This window comes from Oncorhynchus nerka, linkage group LG15, assembly GCF_034236695.1.
Source record: "Oncorhynchus nerka isolate Pitt River linkage group LG15, Oner_Uvic_2.0, whole genome shotgun sequence".
Taxonomy (NCBI): domain Eukaryota; kingdom Metazoa; phylum Chordata; class Actinopteri; order Salmoniformes; family Salmonidae; genus Oncorhynchus; species Oncorhynchus nerka.
Window position 1 is genome coordinate 19,061,456 of NC_088410.1, and position 15,165 is coordinate 19,076,620.

At 46.5% G+C, this 15,165-nt stretch overlaps 2 protein-coding genes across 4 annotated transcripts in view; one reads left to right on the top strand and one right to left on the bottom strand.

Moving 5' to 3' along the window:
- Positions 1-7,739, top strand: part of LOC115117548 (somatostatin receptor type 3-like) — a 61,176-nt gene extending 53,437 nt beyond the window's left edge. Inside the window, exons 4-6 of the mRNA XM_065000673.1 lie at positions 1,205-1,635; positions 2,193-2,602; positions 5,898-7,739. Of these exons, the coding sequence (XP_064856745.1) occupies positions 1,205-1,635; positions 2,193-2,602; positions 5,898-6,647 (1,591 nt within the window). The 3' untranslated portion in view covers positions 6,648-7,739. The remainder of the gene's footprint in view (positions 1-1,204; positions 1,636-2,192; positions 2,603-5,897) is intronic.
- Positions 7,740-11,649: 3,910 nt separating this feature from the next.
- On the bottom strand, positions 11,650-15,076 carry LOC115119923 (protein CutA homolog). Of its 3 annotated transcripts, none has more exons than XM_065001188.1 (7): positions 14,983-15,076; positions 14,520-14,600; positions 14,120-14,268; positions 12,566-12,625; positions 12,300-12,345; positions 12,112-12,161; positions 11,650-11,849 (listed from the first exon to the last, which is right to left on the bottom strand). In XM_065001188.1, exons 2-7 carry the CDS (start codon positions 14,583-14,585, stop codon positions 11,750-11,752), a joined length of 471 nt encoding a protein of 156 aa, XP_064857260.1. In that variant the 5' UTR covers positions 14,586-14,600; positions 14,983-15,076; the 3' UTR covers positions 11,650-11,749. The 3 variants fall into 3 exon arrangements, with proteins under 3 accessions (XP_064857260.1, XP_064857261.1, XP_064857262.1); XM_065001189.1 differs by lacking the exon at positions 14,983-15,076 and adding an exon at positions 14,777-14,976; XM_065001190.1 differs by lacking the exon at positions 12,566-12,625.
- Positions 15,077-15,165: the final 89 nt, after the last annotated feature.

A 15,165-nucleotide genomic window follows, 5' to 3' on the forward strand; every position in this document is an offset into this window, starting at 1 on the left:
ACTGTGGTTGTCCTATGCACTAAGCATTCATAAAGCCTTTATGACACAACACGTTATAACTTAGTAGGGAATCAACTTAATGTCACGTCCTGACCATAGAAAGCCTTAGTTTAGTCTAGTTGATATTTTCTATGTGGGGTTCTAGTTTGTTTTTTCTATGTTGGTGTTTTGGTATGATTCCCAATTAGAGGCAGCTGGCTATCATTGTCTCTAATTGGGGATCATACGTAAGTAGCATTTTTCTACCTGTGTGATATGGGATACTGTTTTGAGTTATTGCACGTAGCATCTCTGTAGTCACGGTTCGTTGTTAGTTTATTGTTTATTTGTTTTTGTCTTTGCTAAGTTTCACTTAGCTGCGCCTTGGTCCGATATTCATTCCAACAAACGTGACACTTAATGTATTGAACTTAGTAGGGAATCAACTAAATGTATTGAACTTAGTAGGGAATCAACTAAATGTATTGAACTTAGTAGGGAATCAACTAAATGTACTGAACTTAGTAGGGAATCAACTAAATGTACTGAAAATGTATTATTGTATTATAAACCATGAACAGAATGCATCAGTGATTCTTATTTCCTGCAACTTTCTGAAGAGGCAACAACAATGTCCTGTCTGTGTGTGTGCGGAGCGCGTCTACCATTTTGTGTAGCCGTTAGCGATGACGCTAGTGAAACGTCTTCTGGTAGATGGAAAGGCTTTTCCAACAATATTCTCAATTAAATGTTGACTACAAAGTAGCCTATGCTTACCTGGCAGAACTATTATCAGGATTATTTGCATCAATCCAGTGGGTATTTGTTTTGTTTCACATATATTAATAACAGCCTCTTGCTGGTGCCCACTGGAATTAAAGGGTAACTACACCCAAAACTGTACAAATATTTACAAAAATCAAGACCTCAAAAGTGGTCTCTTGATGTGGTTTAACCATTTTTGTGGACTTTTCTATATAAAAAAAAGGTGTGACTTTGAAAACCTGGAAAACTGGACAAAAATGGACACCTAGAAAAACAAAATGGAGAAAACTGAATTTGGGAGAATTAAAAAATATATATATTAGTGGGTTATTTTCTTTGATTGTTGCTCATGTCCTGTAGTGTCTTGGATGCTTTAACAGAATAGCGTTGTTGTTTTGAGAATGCATAAAGATATCAGTATTTTGTCTCTCACACACTGACTTCTCTTGCTGTCTCCCAGACAGGTCCAGTTGCTACGCACTGAGGTCAACCTCAACCCACCCACCCATTATACCACAACCAACAACATATCATCACCTCTGACCTCCATTGAGCTTGTCCAAGTGCCCCCGACCATCTACCTCCCCACAGCCACCCCCTCAATGCCTGAGCCCAACACCTCCCCCCCCTCCCCTCTCTTCCTCCTCACCCCCGACCCTTTCTTCAATGGATCCTACCACAACTGGACCAACCCTGGCGGCGGAGGCGTGGGGGGTTTCCAACTCACTATAGCAGGGGTCCTTATCCCCCTCATCTATGTAGCAGTCTGTGTGATCGGCCTGGTGGGCAACACATTGGTCATCTACATTGTTTTACACTATGTGAGGACGGAGTCGGTCACTAACATCTATATACTCAACCTGGCCATCGCTGATGAGCTATTCATGCTGGGTCAGTGTTTCTTTTGTGGTTTCATTGTGGTGTTTCAAGGTGTTGTTTATTCAACTCTGTTATTAGCCTTGTTAAACCAGCCTTATTTTGCAAGCTCACATTCTGTTTGACTTGAAATGTAACTAAATGTGACCGCAGCGGTCAGTCTGCTTTTTGATCATGTTACAGTATTTCTTTCATTTGATCATGTTACTGTAAAGGGTGTTGCAGTTTTAAATGCACTTCAAATCCAATGTAAGTGTGCAGTTTAAATATTTTTAATTCAAATCAAATCAAACTGTATTTGCCACGTGCCAAATACAAGATGTGTAAACTTTACCGTGAAATGCTTTACTTACAAGCCCTTAACCAACAGTGCCGTTCAAGAAGAAGAAAATATTTCAACTAAAATAAAAAGTAATAACAAAAAGTAACACAATAAGAATAACGATGCTATATACAGGGGGCACCGGTACAGTCAGGGGTACAGGATAGTTGAGGTAATCTGTACATGTAGGTGGGGGCGAAGTGACTAATTGCACTGTCAATATAGTTAGATTTGATTTGACTTCCCCTAGGCCTCCCCTTCCTGGCGGTCCAGAACGCTCTGCTCTCCTGGCCGTTTGGTTCTCTCATGTGCCGTGTGGTCATGACTGTGGACGCCATCAACCAGTTCACCGCCATCTTCTGTCTCACGGTCATGTCCATCGACCGCTACCTCGCTGTGGTCCATCCCATACGGTCGTCGTGGTGGAGGCGACCGCACGTGGCCAAGGCGGTGAACGCGGCGGTGTGGGCGGTGTCGTTTGTGGTGGTGCTGCCCGTGGTGGTGTTCGCGGACGTACTGGAGGATGATGGGAACTGTAGTATCGTGTGGCCTGAGCCAGCCGAGGTCTGGAAGGCATCGTTCATCCTGTACACGTGCACGGTCGGGTTCTTCGGACCGCTACTCGTCATCTGTCTCTGCTACCTGCTCATTGTGATCAAGGTCAGAATCTAGGACTACTTCCGCACTTAAAAGGGAGAAAATAGCTATTTTACACGACTTGGGAGGCCTGTCTGTTATACTTAGACTGAACTAGTATGTCCTTTGGGAGGAAACATCATTGTTGATAGGTAACATAGACCCAGGTGTTGCTTCAACTCCGTTGTTACATGAAATAAATGTGTTCTGATGTTTTTGTCTCATATTACCACTGATTTATTTATACTTCCCTTAAATCAGACAAACGTTGTGAGAGGCATTTTGAGTTTTGAGGGAAGGGACCGCTTGGCCCTCTTCCAGGGAACCCTTCCTTGTGCGGTTCTCTACTCCGGCCCTGACCCGTTACATCTGACCTGTTACATCTGACCTGTTACATCTGACCTGTTACATCTGACCCGTTACATCTGACCTGTTACATCTGACCTGTTACATCTGACCCGTTACATCTGACCCGTTACATCTGACCTGTTACATCTGACCTGTTACATCTGACCCGTTACATCTGACCCGTTACATCTGACCTGTTACATCTGACCCGTTACATCTGACCCGTTACATCTGACCCGTTACATCTGACCCGTTACATCTGACCCGTTACATCTGACCTGTAGCATCTGACCTGTTACATCTGACCTGTTACATCTGACCCGTTACATCTGACCCGTTACATCTGACCCGTTACATCTGACCCGTTACATCTGACCTGTAGCATCTGACCCGTTACATCTGACCTGTTACATCTGACCCGTTACATCTGACCTGTTACATCTGACCCGTTACATCTGACCCGTTACATCTGACCCGTTACATCTGACCCGTTACATCTGACCTGTTACATCTGACCCGTTACATCTGACCCGTTACATCTGACCCGTTACATCTGACCTGTAGCATCTGACCTGTTACATCTGACCTGTTACATCTGACCTGTTACATCTGACCCGTTACATCTGACCCGTTACATCTGACCCGTTACATCTGACCTGTTACATCTGACCCGTTACATCTGACCTGTTACATCTGACCCGTTACATCTGACCCGTTACATCTGACCTGTTACATCTGACCTGTTACATCTGACCCGTTACATCTGACCCGTTACATCTGACCTGTTACATCTGACCTGTTACATCTGACCCGTTACATCTGACCTGTTACATCTGACCTGTTACATCTGACCCGTTACATCTGACCCGTTACATCTGACCTGTTACATCTGACCTGTTACATCTGACCCGTTACATCTGACCCATTACATCTGACCCGTTACATCTGACCTGTAGCATCTGACCTGTTACATCTGACCTGTTACATCTGACCCGTTACATCTGACCCGTTACATCTGACCCGTTACATCTGACCTGTTACATCTGACCTGTTACATCTGACCTGTTACATCTGACCCGTTACATCTGACCCATTACATCTGACCCGTTACATCTGACCTGTAGCATCTGACCTGTTACATCTGACCTGTTACATCTGACCCGTTACATCTGACCTGTTACATCTGACCCGTTACATCTGACAACAAACAGAAATGTTTCAACATCTTTAATGTCTGGGTCAGGGGCCGGAGGAGAGGACACACAGGGAGTGGGTCTCTGTCAGTGGAGGCTGCTGAGGGGAGGACACACAGGGAGTGGGTCTCTGTCAGTGGAGGCTGCTGAGGGGAGGACACACAGGGAGTGGGTCTCTGTCAGTGGAGGCTGCTGAGGGGAGGACACACAGTGAGTGGGTCTCTGTCAGTGGAGGCTGCTGAGGGGAGGACACACAGGGAGTGGGTCTCTGTCAGTGGAGGCTGCTGAGGGGAGGACACACAGGGAGTGGGTCTCTGTCAGTGGAGGCTGCTGAGAGGAGGACACACAGGGAGTGGGTCTCTGTCAGTGGAGGCTGCTGAGGGGAGGACACACAGGGAGTGGGTCTCTGTCAGTGGAGGCTGCTGAGGGGAGGACGGTTCATAATAATGCTTGGAATGGAGTCCATGTCTTTGATGTGTTTGATACCATTCAATTGACTCCATTCCAGTCAGTATTATGAGCCGTCCTCCCCTCAGCAGCCTCCACTGTTCTCTGGGGAAGGGGTGGAGTGTCCTACCCTACAGTGGCCTACCCTAAAGGGGCCTACCCTACAGTGGCCTACCCTACAGGGGCCTACCCTACAGTGGCCTACCCTACATTGGCCTACCCTACAGGGGCCTACCCTACAGTGGCCTACCCTACATTGGCCTACCCTACAGTGGCCTACCCTACAGGGGCCTATCCTACAGGGGCCTATCCTACAGTGACCTACCCTACAGGGGCCTATCCTACATTGGCCTACCCTACAGGGGCCTACCCTACAGTGGCCTACCCTACAGGGGCCTATCCTACAGGGGCCTATCCTACAGTGGCCCACCCTACATTGGCCTACCCTACAGGGGCCTATCCTACATTGGCCTACCCTACAGGGGCCTACCCTACAGTGGCCTACCCTACAGTGGCCTACCCTACATTGGCCTACCCTACAGTGGCCTATCCTACATTGGCCTACCATACAGGGGCCTACCCTACAGTGGCCTACCCTACAGAGGCCTATCCTACAGGGGCCTATCCTACAGTGGCCTACCCTACATTGGCCTACCCTACATTGGCCTACCCTACAGTGGCCTACCCTACAGGGGCCTATCCTACATTGGCCTACCCTACATTGGCCTACCCTACAGGGGCCTACCCTACAGTGGCCTACCCTACAGTGGCCTACCCTACAGTGGCCTACCCTACAGTGCCCTACCCTACAGGGGCCTACCCTACAGGGGCCTATCCTACATTGGCCTACCCTACAGGGGCCTACCCTACATTGGCCTACCCTACAGTGGCCTACCCTACAGGGGCCTACCCTACAGTGGTCTATCCTACAGTTGCCTACCCTACAGGGGCCTACCCTACATTGGCCTACCCTACAGGGGCCTACCCTACATTGGCCTACCCTACATTGGTCTACCCTACAGAGGCCTACCCTACAGTGGCCTATCCTACAGTGGCCTACCCTACATGGGCCTACCCTACATTGGCCTACCCTACAGTGGCCTATCCTACAGGGGCCTACCCTACATTGGCCTACCCTACAGTGGCCTACCCTACAGGGGCCTACCCTACAGGGGCTACCCTACAGGGGCTACCCTACAGGGGCCTACCCAGAGGGGCCTACCCTACATGTGTTATATTGCTGACTTAACTTTTATATTATATTTAATTGTAAAGTGTGCTGAGATGTTTTAACTGCCAATAAAGTTGAATTGTTTTGTTTTGATTCGAAGGTGCGCAACGCGGGGAAACGGGCCCGGTCCACCTCCTCCCGACGCAGGAAGTCCGAACGCAAGATCACCCGCATGGTGGTTGTCGTGGTAGCAGTGTTCGTGTTGTGCTGGCTCCCATTCTACATCCTCAACATCGTTAACCTGCTAATCCTGTTACCTGGCGAATTCCGGGGGCTGTACTACTTTGTGGTGGTCCTATCGTACGCTAATAGCTGCGCGAACCCAATAATTTACGGATTCCTGTCCGATAATTTTAAGAGAGGGTTCCGGAAGGCTCTTTGTCGTTCTTCGAGGAAGGTGGAGAACCACGAGAGGGCGGCAGCCACCGAGCTGCAGCGCCCTGCAGAGCTCTGGAGGGAAATTGTGCCCGAGCCGCGAGATGGCCTGGGGGTCACCAAGTCTCATGAAGGAGGGGAGGAAGAAGTGGAGGAGGAAGAGGAGAACGGGATAGAGATGGAGAGAAGAGAAGACGCCACTCAGATGAGAGAGAACTGCAGGATTGCACAGAACGGGAACGGAGGAGGACAAGTTGAGAGCTCCAGGATCTTGTTCACTCCGGGGAGAAAGGTGGAGACGGTACCCCTGGGGCAGAGGGCTAAAGCTGGGGAGGAGGCTGGGAAAGGCCCAGGCTTAGAATTGGGGCCTACTGTCGCTGTCTCCACTCTTGCCAATGGATCAAAGAGTGAAAGTAACAGGTCACTTCCAGAGACAGTGGAGAAGAGCACCAAGCTAGAGATCAGCTACCTGTAACTCATAAATAAGCTTTTCCCCAATGTCCATACTAGTATACCACTGATACAGACATATCTTGCTGAGACTGAGGCTGTCCTAATATGGACACTGTACAGTGTATAGAATGAGGGTGAAGCTGCCCCTAGAGACGCTGATCTTGGGTCAGTTTAACATTTTCTCCACTCATGGTTAAGGGTTGGGGGAGGGGAAGCTGATCCTAGATCTGTACCGAGGGGAAACTTTACCCAGGAGCTGGATTGCATGTCCGGTACAGTGACTCATTCTAAGTAGTGAGCTACTGTGTCGATTGGAACAGAGATATATGGATTGAATGTAGCGACATTGACCCAACACCTAGCAACCTTGTTAAGAGGTTTGGAGCTCTTAGGGTAACAATTAAGGTGTTGGCTTGACAGTCACTGGACCTGGGTTCAAACCCCAGTTGGGGCTACCCCCCTAGTTCGCTAATGTATCATTTCAATTGACACTTTTGAGTATCAACTGTGAACTTACAATGATACCAACTGCCTTGCCTCAAATTCCAAGCTTTTTGGCCAAAAATTGATGATCAGTTATTTTATTGGACTGAGAATTTGCAAATCTTTACAGAACAATTTCAGTATTACGCTTAGTGCGCAATGTAAAAATGTACAGAAATGTTTGAGAATCATAATACAGTTTTGAATAGGCTATTCAGAGATGCACACAAGGAGAAAAACACATACTATATTGTCAGTATTTGAATGATGTATCTATGTTACAGTTTCCTAGTGCAGTATGTTTTCAACAGTAGCCTTCAGACAGAGTATAAAAGTATCATGTTACCACTAAAATCACAGGGAACGAAGTGTTCCCTTACATCCAAGAACAGCATCATGTACCAGTTCTTCTAAATGTCATAGAAGCTATTTCAATGAGAGTTCTATACTGCCTCTGTCTGAGGCTTTACAATACAAGTGCAAATGAGTGTCCTTCTGTTGAAAGCGAAAGCAAACAGACATCTAGTTCCGTTCTATTGCTGTCTCACCTCGTCCCTGGTGGAACGTTTCATCTATCAGAATGAATGGAATCATTAGAGTGAATGATGTCACCGAAGTGCACCTGCACGATTAACTCTCATACATATTCATGATGACGGGAGTCGAGTCGATTCAATTATGGTGGATGGTATATCAAAGAGCTGTGCGCACTCTGATATCGACCTTCGGTTCATTTGATTGGCATCCAGCTGAATATCTTCTGAGCGACGTTGTGGTGGACATTGATGTCGAATGCTATTTTGTTTGGGGAGAATGTTAGTGATTTTACCTTTCAGACAGATGCTGTTTATGTGAGTGAAGCAGCTGAACCATTAGAAAGCAGTTGGGCTTTGGAACTAATGATAGATATTTGCAGAGCCATATTTGTGGATATTTAGATTGAGACAATATGTTTCTGGGTAGTTGCATAGGAACAAAGCTGTTTTTCTACGGAGCAGAGCTATACAGTATTTCTTTGTATGTACTGTATGTAGGCAGTACATAGTGCCATATTCATTAAGAGAATGTATCAAATGTGGCCTTTAAGTTCACTTTGTATCTGAACATAATTGTTTTGTAGCTGTAGCCTGAGTGTTTTGTCATGTTGTTTTCCGAGCCTCAGTTCAGGGCATGGACTCTACAAGGTGTCGAAAGTGTTCCACAGGGATGCTGGCCCATGTTGACTCCAATGCTTCCAACAGTTGTGTCAAATCGGCTGGATGTCCTTTGGGTGATGGACCATTCTTGATACACACGGGAAACTGTGGATAAGAGCGTCTGCTAAATGACTTAAATGTAAATGTAAGCTTGAAAAACCCATCAGTGTTGCAGTTCATGACACACTGGAACCGGAGCACCTGGCACCTACTACCATACAGTACCTTGTTCAAAGGCACTCCTGTCACCTACTACCATACAGTACCCCGTTCAAAGACACTCCTGTCACCTACTACCATACAGTACCCCGTTCAAAGGCACTCCTGTCACCTACTACCATACAGTACCCCGTTCAAAGGCACTCCTGTCACGTACTACCATACCCCATTCAAAGGCACTCCTGTCACCTACTACCATACAGTACCTCGTTCAAAGGCACTCCTGACACCTACTGCCATACAGTACCCTGTTCAAAGACACTCCTGACACCTACTACCATACAGTACCCTGTTCAAAGGCACTCCTGACACCTACTACCATACCCCGTTCAAAGACACTCCTGACACCTACTGCCATACAGTACCCCGTTCAAAGGCACTCCTGTCACCTACTGCCATACAGTACCCCGTTCAAAGGCACTCCTGACACCTACTACCATACCCCGTTCAAAGGCACTCCTGACACCTACTACCATACCCTGTTCAAAGGCACACCTGACACCTACTACCATACCCCGTTCAAAGGCACTCCTGTCACCTACTACCATACCCCGTTCAAAGGCACTCCTGACACCTACTACCATACCCTGTTCAAAGGCACACCTGACACCTACTACCATACCCCATTCAAAGGCACTCCTGTCACCTACTACCATACCCTGTTCAAAGGCACTCCTGACACCTACTACCATACAGTACCCCATTCAAAGGCACTCCTGACACCTACTACCATACCCCGTTCAAAGGCACTCTTGTCACCTACTACCATACCCCGTTCAAAGGCACTCCTGACACCTACGTTCAAAGGCACTACTACCTGTCACTCCTGTCACCTACTACCATACAGTACCCCGTTCAAAGGCACTCCTGACACCTACTGCCATACAGTACCCCGTTCAAAGGCACTCCTGACACCTACTACCATACAGTACCCCGTTCAAAGGCACTCCTGACACCTACCACCATACCCCGTTCAAAGACACTCATGTCTGTTGTCTTGCCCATTCACCCTCTGAATGGCACACAGACACAATCCATGTCTCAATTGTCTCAAAGGCTTGAAAATCCTTCTTTAACGTGTCTCCTCCCCTTCATCTACACTGACAAGTGACATCAATAAGGGATCATAGCTTTCACCCCGTAGAGTCTGCTGAGGGGAGGACGGCTCATAGTAATGGCTGTAATGGAGCGAATGGAATGGTATCAAACACATGGAAACTATGTTTGATGTATTTGATACCATTCCACTCCAGCCATTTGCATGAGTCCGTTCTCCCCAATTAAGATGCCACCAACCTCCTGTGCTTTCACCTGGATTATGGCATGGAAAGAGCAGGTGTTCCTAATGTTTTGTACACTCAGTTTATGTGTACAAACAAGTTAGAAGATAAGTTATTGGGAAAAGTGCTCGTCATACTTTAAATGAATGATCAAGTTATTTGTTGACAAATTGAATCAGGTGTGCTAGCTTTGGAATATCTCAAATAAATGGAACGTCTGGGATTCTCCAAGGTTTGAGAACCACTGCATTAGAAGAGATGTATTGAGAGATGTTTGGAAAAGTCACACATCTTAAATGAATGATCAGTTTCTTTCTAACGATCTTATGTCTACGCTTATGTCTCACCCACGGTGGTGCTTTGGTAGCCTGGTTACTAGTCTGTTTGTGCCATCATACCACTCCTTGTCATGCCAAACATGTTGACAACCACAAGGAGATCACTGCACTAACAGATCTGGGACCAGGCCAGTGCTTTGGTCACCCAGAGTGTGTGGATGGAACCCAGGTCCTGCTTTGGTGAAAATCTCAACTTTTTCTGATAGTGTGTACATGGTAGCCTTAGTGCCAGTCTGTTTGTTCCATCATGCCAACTCCTTGTCACTCATTGTCATGTCAAACATGTTAGGGTTGACAATAACAGCAATGGAGTTGGCAAGAGCACAAACTAATCTGGGACCAGGCTATGTAAATGGCATTTTTATGTTTAGATAGTGTCTGTGTACTGTGTATGCTGCTGACTACAAAGCCTCAAATTGAATGTGAAGTTTGAAGAAAAAAATAAATGTCTTATAATGTGATTTTTGTATTTATTCCAAGTCACTGGTATACCATTGGTCTCAGTATGGAAGAGATACATGTTGATCAGAGCAATCAGATATTCTGATCACAGCGGGACAACCCTTCTGTCACTTTCCAACAGTATTGATGAGTGTTAAGGGAACGGTTTGTCGGCTCTTTAAATTAACAGCAGTATTGATTGTGGAGAAGCAATCAGATAATGTATGACGTGTCAAACTTAAGGTCCACGAGACGGATCCGGACAAATTGGGTGAAGACCGAATGCGGCCCGCAGGGGAAATGAGTTTGACACCCCTGATCTATGACGAGCCTGAGGCAGTAACGTAGGGAAATAGTCAGGTCTAAAATTATTGGCACCCTTGATAAAGATGAGCAAAAAAAGTCTGTATAAATTAAATAATTCAAATACTGAGCTGTATTATATGCTCGGTTATTATATTATTTTATACTAATACGCTCAGAGAAAGATTTTGAGAAGTAATATTTTTCTCGCCTCTATCTTTTTGCTAAAATGATTGGCGCCCCTGTTTTCAACACCTCCCCTTGCGAGGATAAAGCATCAGATCCAGTCCATGTGCCAATGGTGTTTACATTTGTTGGATGACATAAAAATAGAGCTCTTTGGTCACGCACACCAGTGGTGGGTTGAGTTGAAAAAAAGATGCGTAAGCCAAAAATAACCCCATGGGCAGTCCATAAGAGCAGACAAATGATAGCAAGGATCCTTAAAGACTCTGCATAGAGGAACGGTGTAAAGGTCCCTCCAACCTGTTCTCCAATCTCGTAAAATATTTGACAAAAAGGCTCTGTGCTGTTAACCTCACAGGGTGTGGGTTTGAAAACAATAATTCTGACCCCCATCTTTATTAGCATAAAATATCATATATGATACAATAACACTCAGTACTAGTAGTATTAATTTTTTATACAGCCTTTTTTTCTCATCTTTATCAAGGGTGCCAATCATTTTGGACCTGACTGTAGATAGACCCTTTCACTGCATCCCTCTATTGGTCAAAACCAGGACAACACTGAAACAGTAAAAATACCTTTTAGTCACATTTCTGCAGATTTTATTATTCCAAATACATTTCTCACAGCCTCCCTCTGTACATCCACCTATCCCTTCCTCTGTCCATCCACCCATCATTCTGGTACAGCGTCACCAAGCCACTTGAGGTAGGGTGGGTTGCCCTGCTCTATGGGTAGGCTGATGACCTCTGCTACTTCATACGGGTGGTTGGACCTGTTAGCAAGCAAACACAGCATGAGTCACACACACACAGATAGACAAATGCATGAACGTGCGCACACACACAGTACACAGCTACTATGAGTCACTGATAAATGTCAATGGTAATTCTGGGAAAGGACTGATTAAACACCCCCACTGCCTGATTTAGTATGAAGACTACATATCATCCCTATAACTGAGGGAAATACAAGAACGCACACACACACACACACACACACACACACACACACACACACACACACACACAGCTTACCTAACATATTCTGCCAGAGATGCAACCTTAGAACTTCTGGTCTTAATCATCTAAAAGCAGGAAGAAACTAGTTAGAACCTTAGCTACACGACACTCAGATAAACCAAGCACATATATAGTCTTCATTCAATGTTTACAGACACTGTAGCTCCATGTCGAACCAGGAATAAAAAGGTGTGAATACTCACCAGCAACACTTCACTATCCTCCTGGATCTTCCCCTGCCACTCATATCTGACAAGAAACAGAGACATGTTGCCAATCCCAATCAGTAACCCTTCCATTCCCTTCATATGTGTGGTGGAGTGCCTGGATACAGCCCTTAGCCGTGGTGCCGTAATTACAGCAGTAAAAATAAATGTTTTGTCATACCCATGGTATACGATCTGATATACCACGGCTGGACTTAAACCACCCAGTTTCTAATCTCTGACCCGTCATGGTCCACACTTACACAGATGTAATTTGGGGGACGATGTTGACACAAGCAGCCAGCTTCTTCTCAACGATTCCCCTGTCAGGTGTGGGGGGGGGACAATGAAAACAACCAATCAGACTGGATGGATTAACTGCATCCAGCACAATATGGTGAACAAATCCATGATTCAGACTACAGGGCCGACGCAAACCATACCGGCTCTGATATTTTCTTTTGACAGGGTCCTTTCCAGCACGGTTCAAGCAGCCCTGGTGGATGTGTAACCAGTTCAGCCCTGGTGGATGTGTAACCAGTTCAGCCCTGGTGGATGTGTAACCAGTTCAGCCCTGGTGGATGTGTAACCAGTTCAGCCCTGGTGGATGTGTAACCAGTTCAGCCCTGGTGGTTGTGTAACCAGTTCAGCCCTGGTGGATGTGTAACCAGTTCAGCCCTGGTGGATGTGTAACCAGTTCAGCCCCGGTTGGATGTGTAACCAGTTCAGCCCTGGTGGATGTGTAACCAGTTCAGCCCTGGTGGATGTGTAACCAGTTCAGCCCTGGTGGATGTGTAACCAGTTCAGCCCTGGTGGATGTGTAACCAGTTCAGCCCTGGTGGATGTGTAACCAGTTCAGCCCTGGTGGATGTGTAACCAGTTCAGCCCTGGTGGATGTGTAACCAGTTCAGCCCTGGTGGATGTGTAACCAGTTCAGCCCTGGTGGATGTGTAACCAGTTCAGCCCTGGTGGATGTGTAACCAGTTCAGCCCTGGTGGATGTGTAACCAGTTCAGCCCTGGTGGATGTGTAACCAGTTCAGCCCTGGTGGATGTGTAACCAGTTCAGCCCTGGTGGATGTGTAACCAGTTCAGCCCTGGTGGATGTGTAACCAGTTCAGCCCTGGTGGATGTGTAACCAGTTCAGCCCTGGTGGATGTGTAACCAGTTCAGCCCTGGTGGATGTGTAACCAGTTCAGCCCTGGTGGATGTGTAACCAGTTCAGCCCTGATGTGTAACCAGTTGGATGTGTAACCAGTTCAGCCCTGGTGGATGTGTAACCAGTTCAGCCCTGGTGGATGTGTAACCAGTTCAGCCCTGGTGGATGTGTAACCAGTTCAGCCCTGGTGGATGTGTAACCAGTTCAGCCCTGGTGGATGTGTAACCAGTTCAGCCCTGGTGGATGTGTAACCAGTTCAGCCCTGGTGGATGTGTAACCAGTTCAGCCCTGGTGGATGTGTAACCAGTTCCCTGGTGGATGTGTAACCAGTTCAGCCCTGGTGGATGTGTAACCAGTTCAGCCCTGGTGGATGTGTAACCAGTTCAGCCCTGGTGGATGTGTAACCAGTTCAGCCCTGGTGGATGTGTAACCAGTTCAGCCCTGGTGGATGTGTAACCAGTTCAGCACTGGTGGATGTGTAACCAGTTCAGCCCAACTTGGCTCAGTTTGGCCCTATAGTGTGAATCAACGTCGCATTCCGGAGAGTGCAACTTTCTGAACATTGCCGATAGAAATGTCTTATAGAGGTGACATCTGACTTGATTCCCAATTATACATAGCAGATTAGAATGTTTGTGTACGTCTGTGTCTATCCGTTACCTGGCCAGATCTTTGGCCACCTCTTCGTTGGGGCAGGTGACGAAGGCAGCAGAGTGTGTGCCCGACATGTAGGTCTCGGACGCCATGGAGAATGCTCTCAATCCCACAGTCCTCAGCAGCGTGAGCATCAACACGCTAAGCAACGCAATCTAGGGGTCGCCATGTAAACAGAGGTTAGGAGAAGAGCTGACAGACAACATTCTATGGAGGAAATATTTAACGAGAAATACATTAAATCAAATCACCCACTTCACTGTTTCTGCATATTACAATGGCTAGGACGAGGCTACATTTTGCTACACTGTACGTTACTGGATTGCAGACGGCTAAGCAATTTCTTGAATATGTCTATTCTACTTGACTACAGCTTGACTACTTGTGGTTTGGGACACATACTCACCACAAAGAATGCCCTCAGAGGTCCACCAGCCTGCAATCCTTCTGTAGCAGGCAGTCCAAAGCGCATTGCCTATGCAGCACTCTGCAGCAGGGGCAAGTGACATACATGCATTAGCAATCATACATGGCAGCCCGGGAGAGATGACGTTCAATGAGTTCATAGCATGACAAGTTCGGCCATAGGCAAACGTCCAAATTGTGAAAAGTACAATTCTGCTTATGGACTGGCACTAGATAAAAACAGCATACAATACGAACCTAGCGGCTAATTGGGTGTGACTTTACTGTGTGTTAGCTCAACTCGTTGTAACTTGGCACGTACAAATGAGTTTTGCAAAATGGTTTGAAACGAAAGAATCCTCCGATAAGAAAATGCAGAATCATGTCAAGCAAAGGCTCTTCAATATCGGGAAAGTAAATACATTTATATGTTACAGCAACTCAAACTGTCCAGCTAAAATTACCTTTAGACAGTATGTTAGCAGTTTAGATGAAATGTGTACTGTTGCCACTCTCTAACGTAAAGATTAAGCTCTGCCGTAAAGCAGGATAGGTTGTTTACCAATTGGTCGTAAATGCAAAAGCAGAGCTGGAAGCACGAGATTTATGTCGATATGGTAACATTTTCAAACGTCTTATGTGGAAAA

Excerpts from the sequence above, each read along its gene's own strand:
- LOC115119923 (XM_065001188.1), bottom strand. The coding sequence starts at position 14,585 with ATGCGCTTTGGACTGCCTGCTACAGAAGGATTGCAGGCTGGTGGACCT. Across the intron at positions 14,269-14,519 it reads CTCTGAGGGCATTCTTTGTG|ATTGCGTTGCTTAGCGTGTT; the intron begins GTGAGTATGTGT and ends GGCGACCCCTAG. Across the intron at positions 12,346-12,565 it reads GTCCCCCAAATTACATCTGT|ATATGAGTGGCAGGGGAAGA; the intron begins GTAAGTGTGGAC and ends GTTTCTTGTCAG.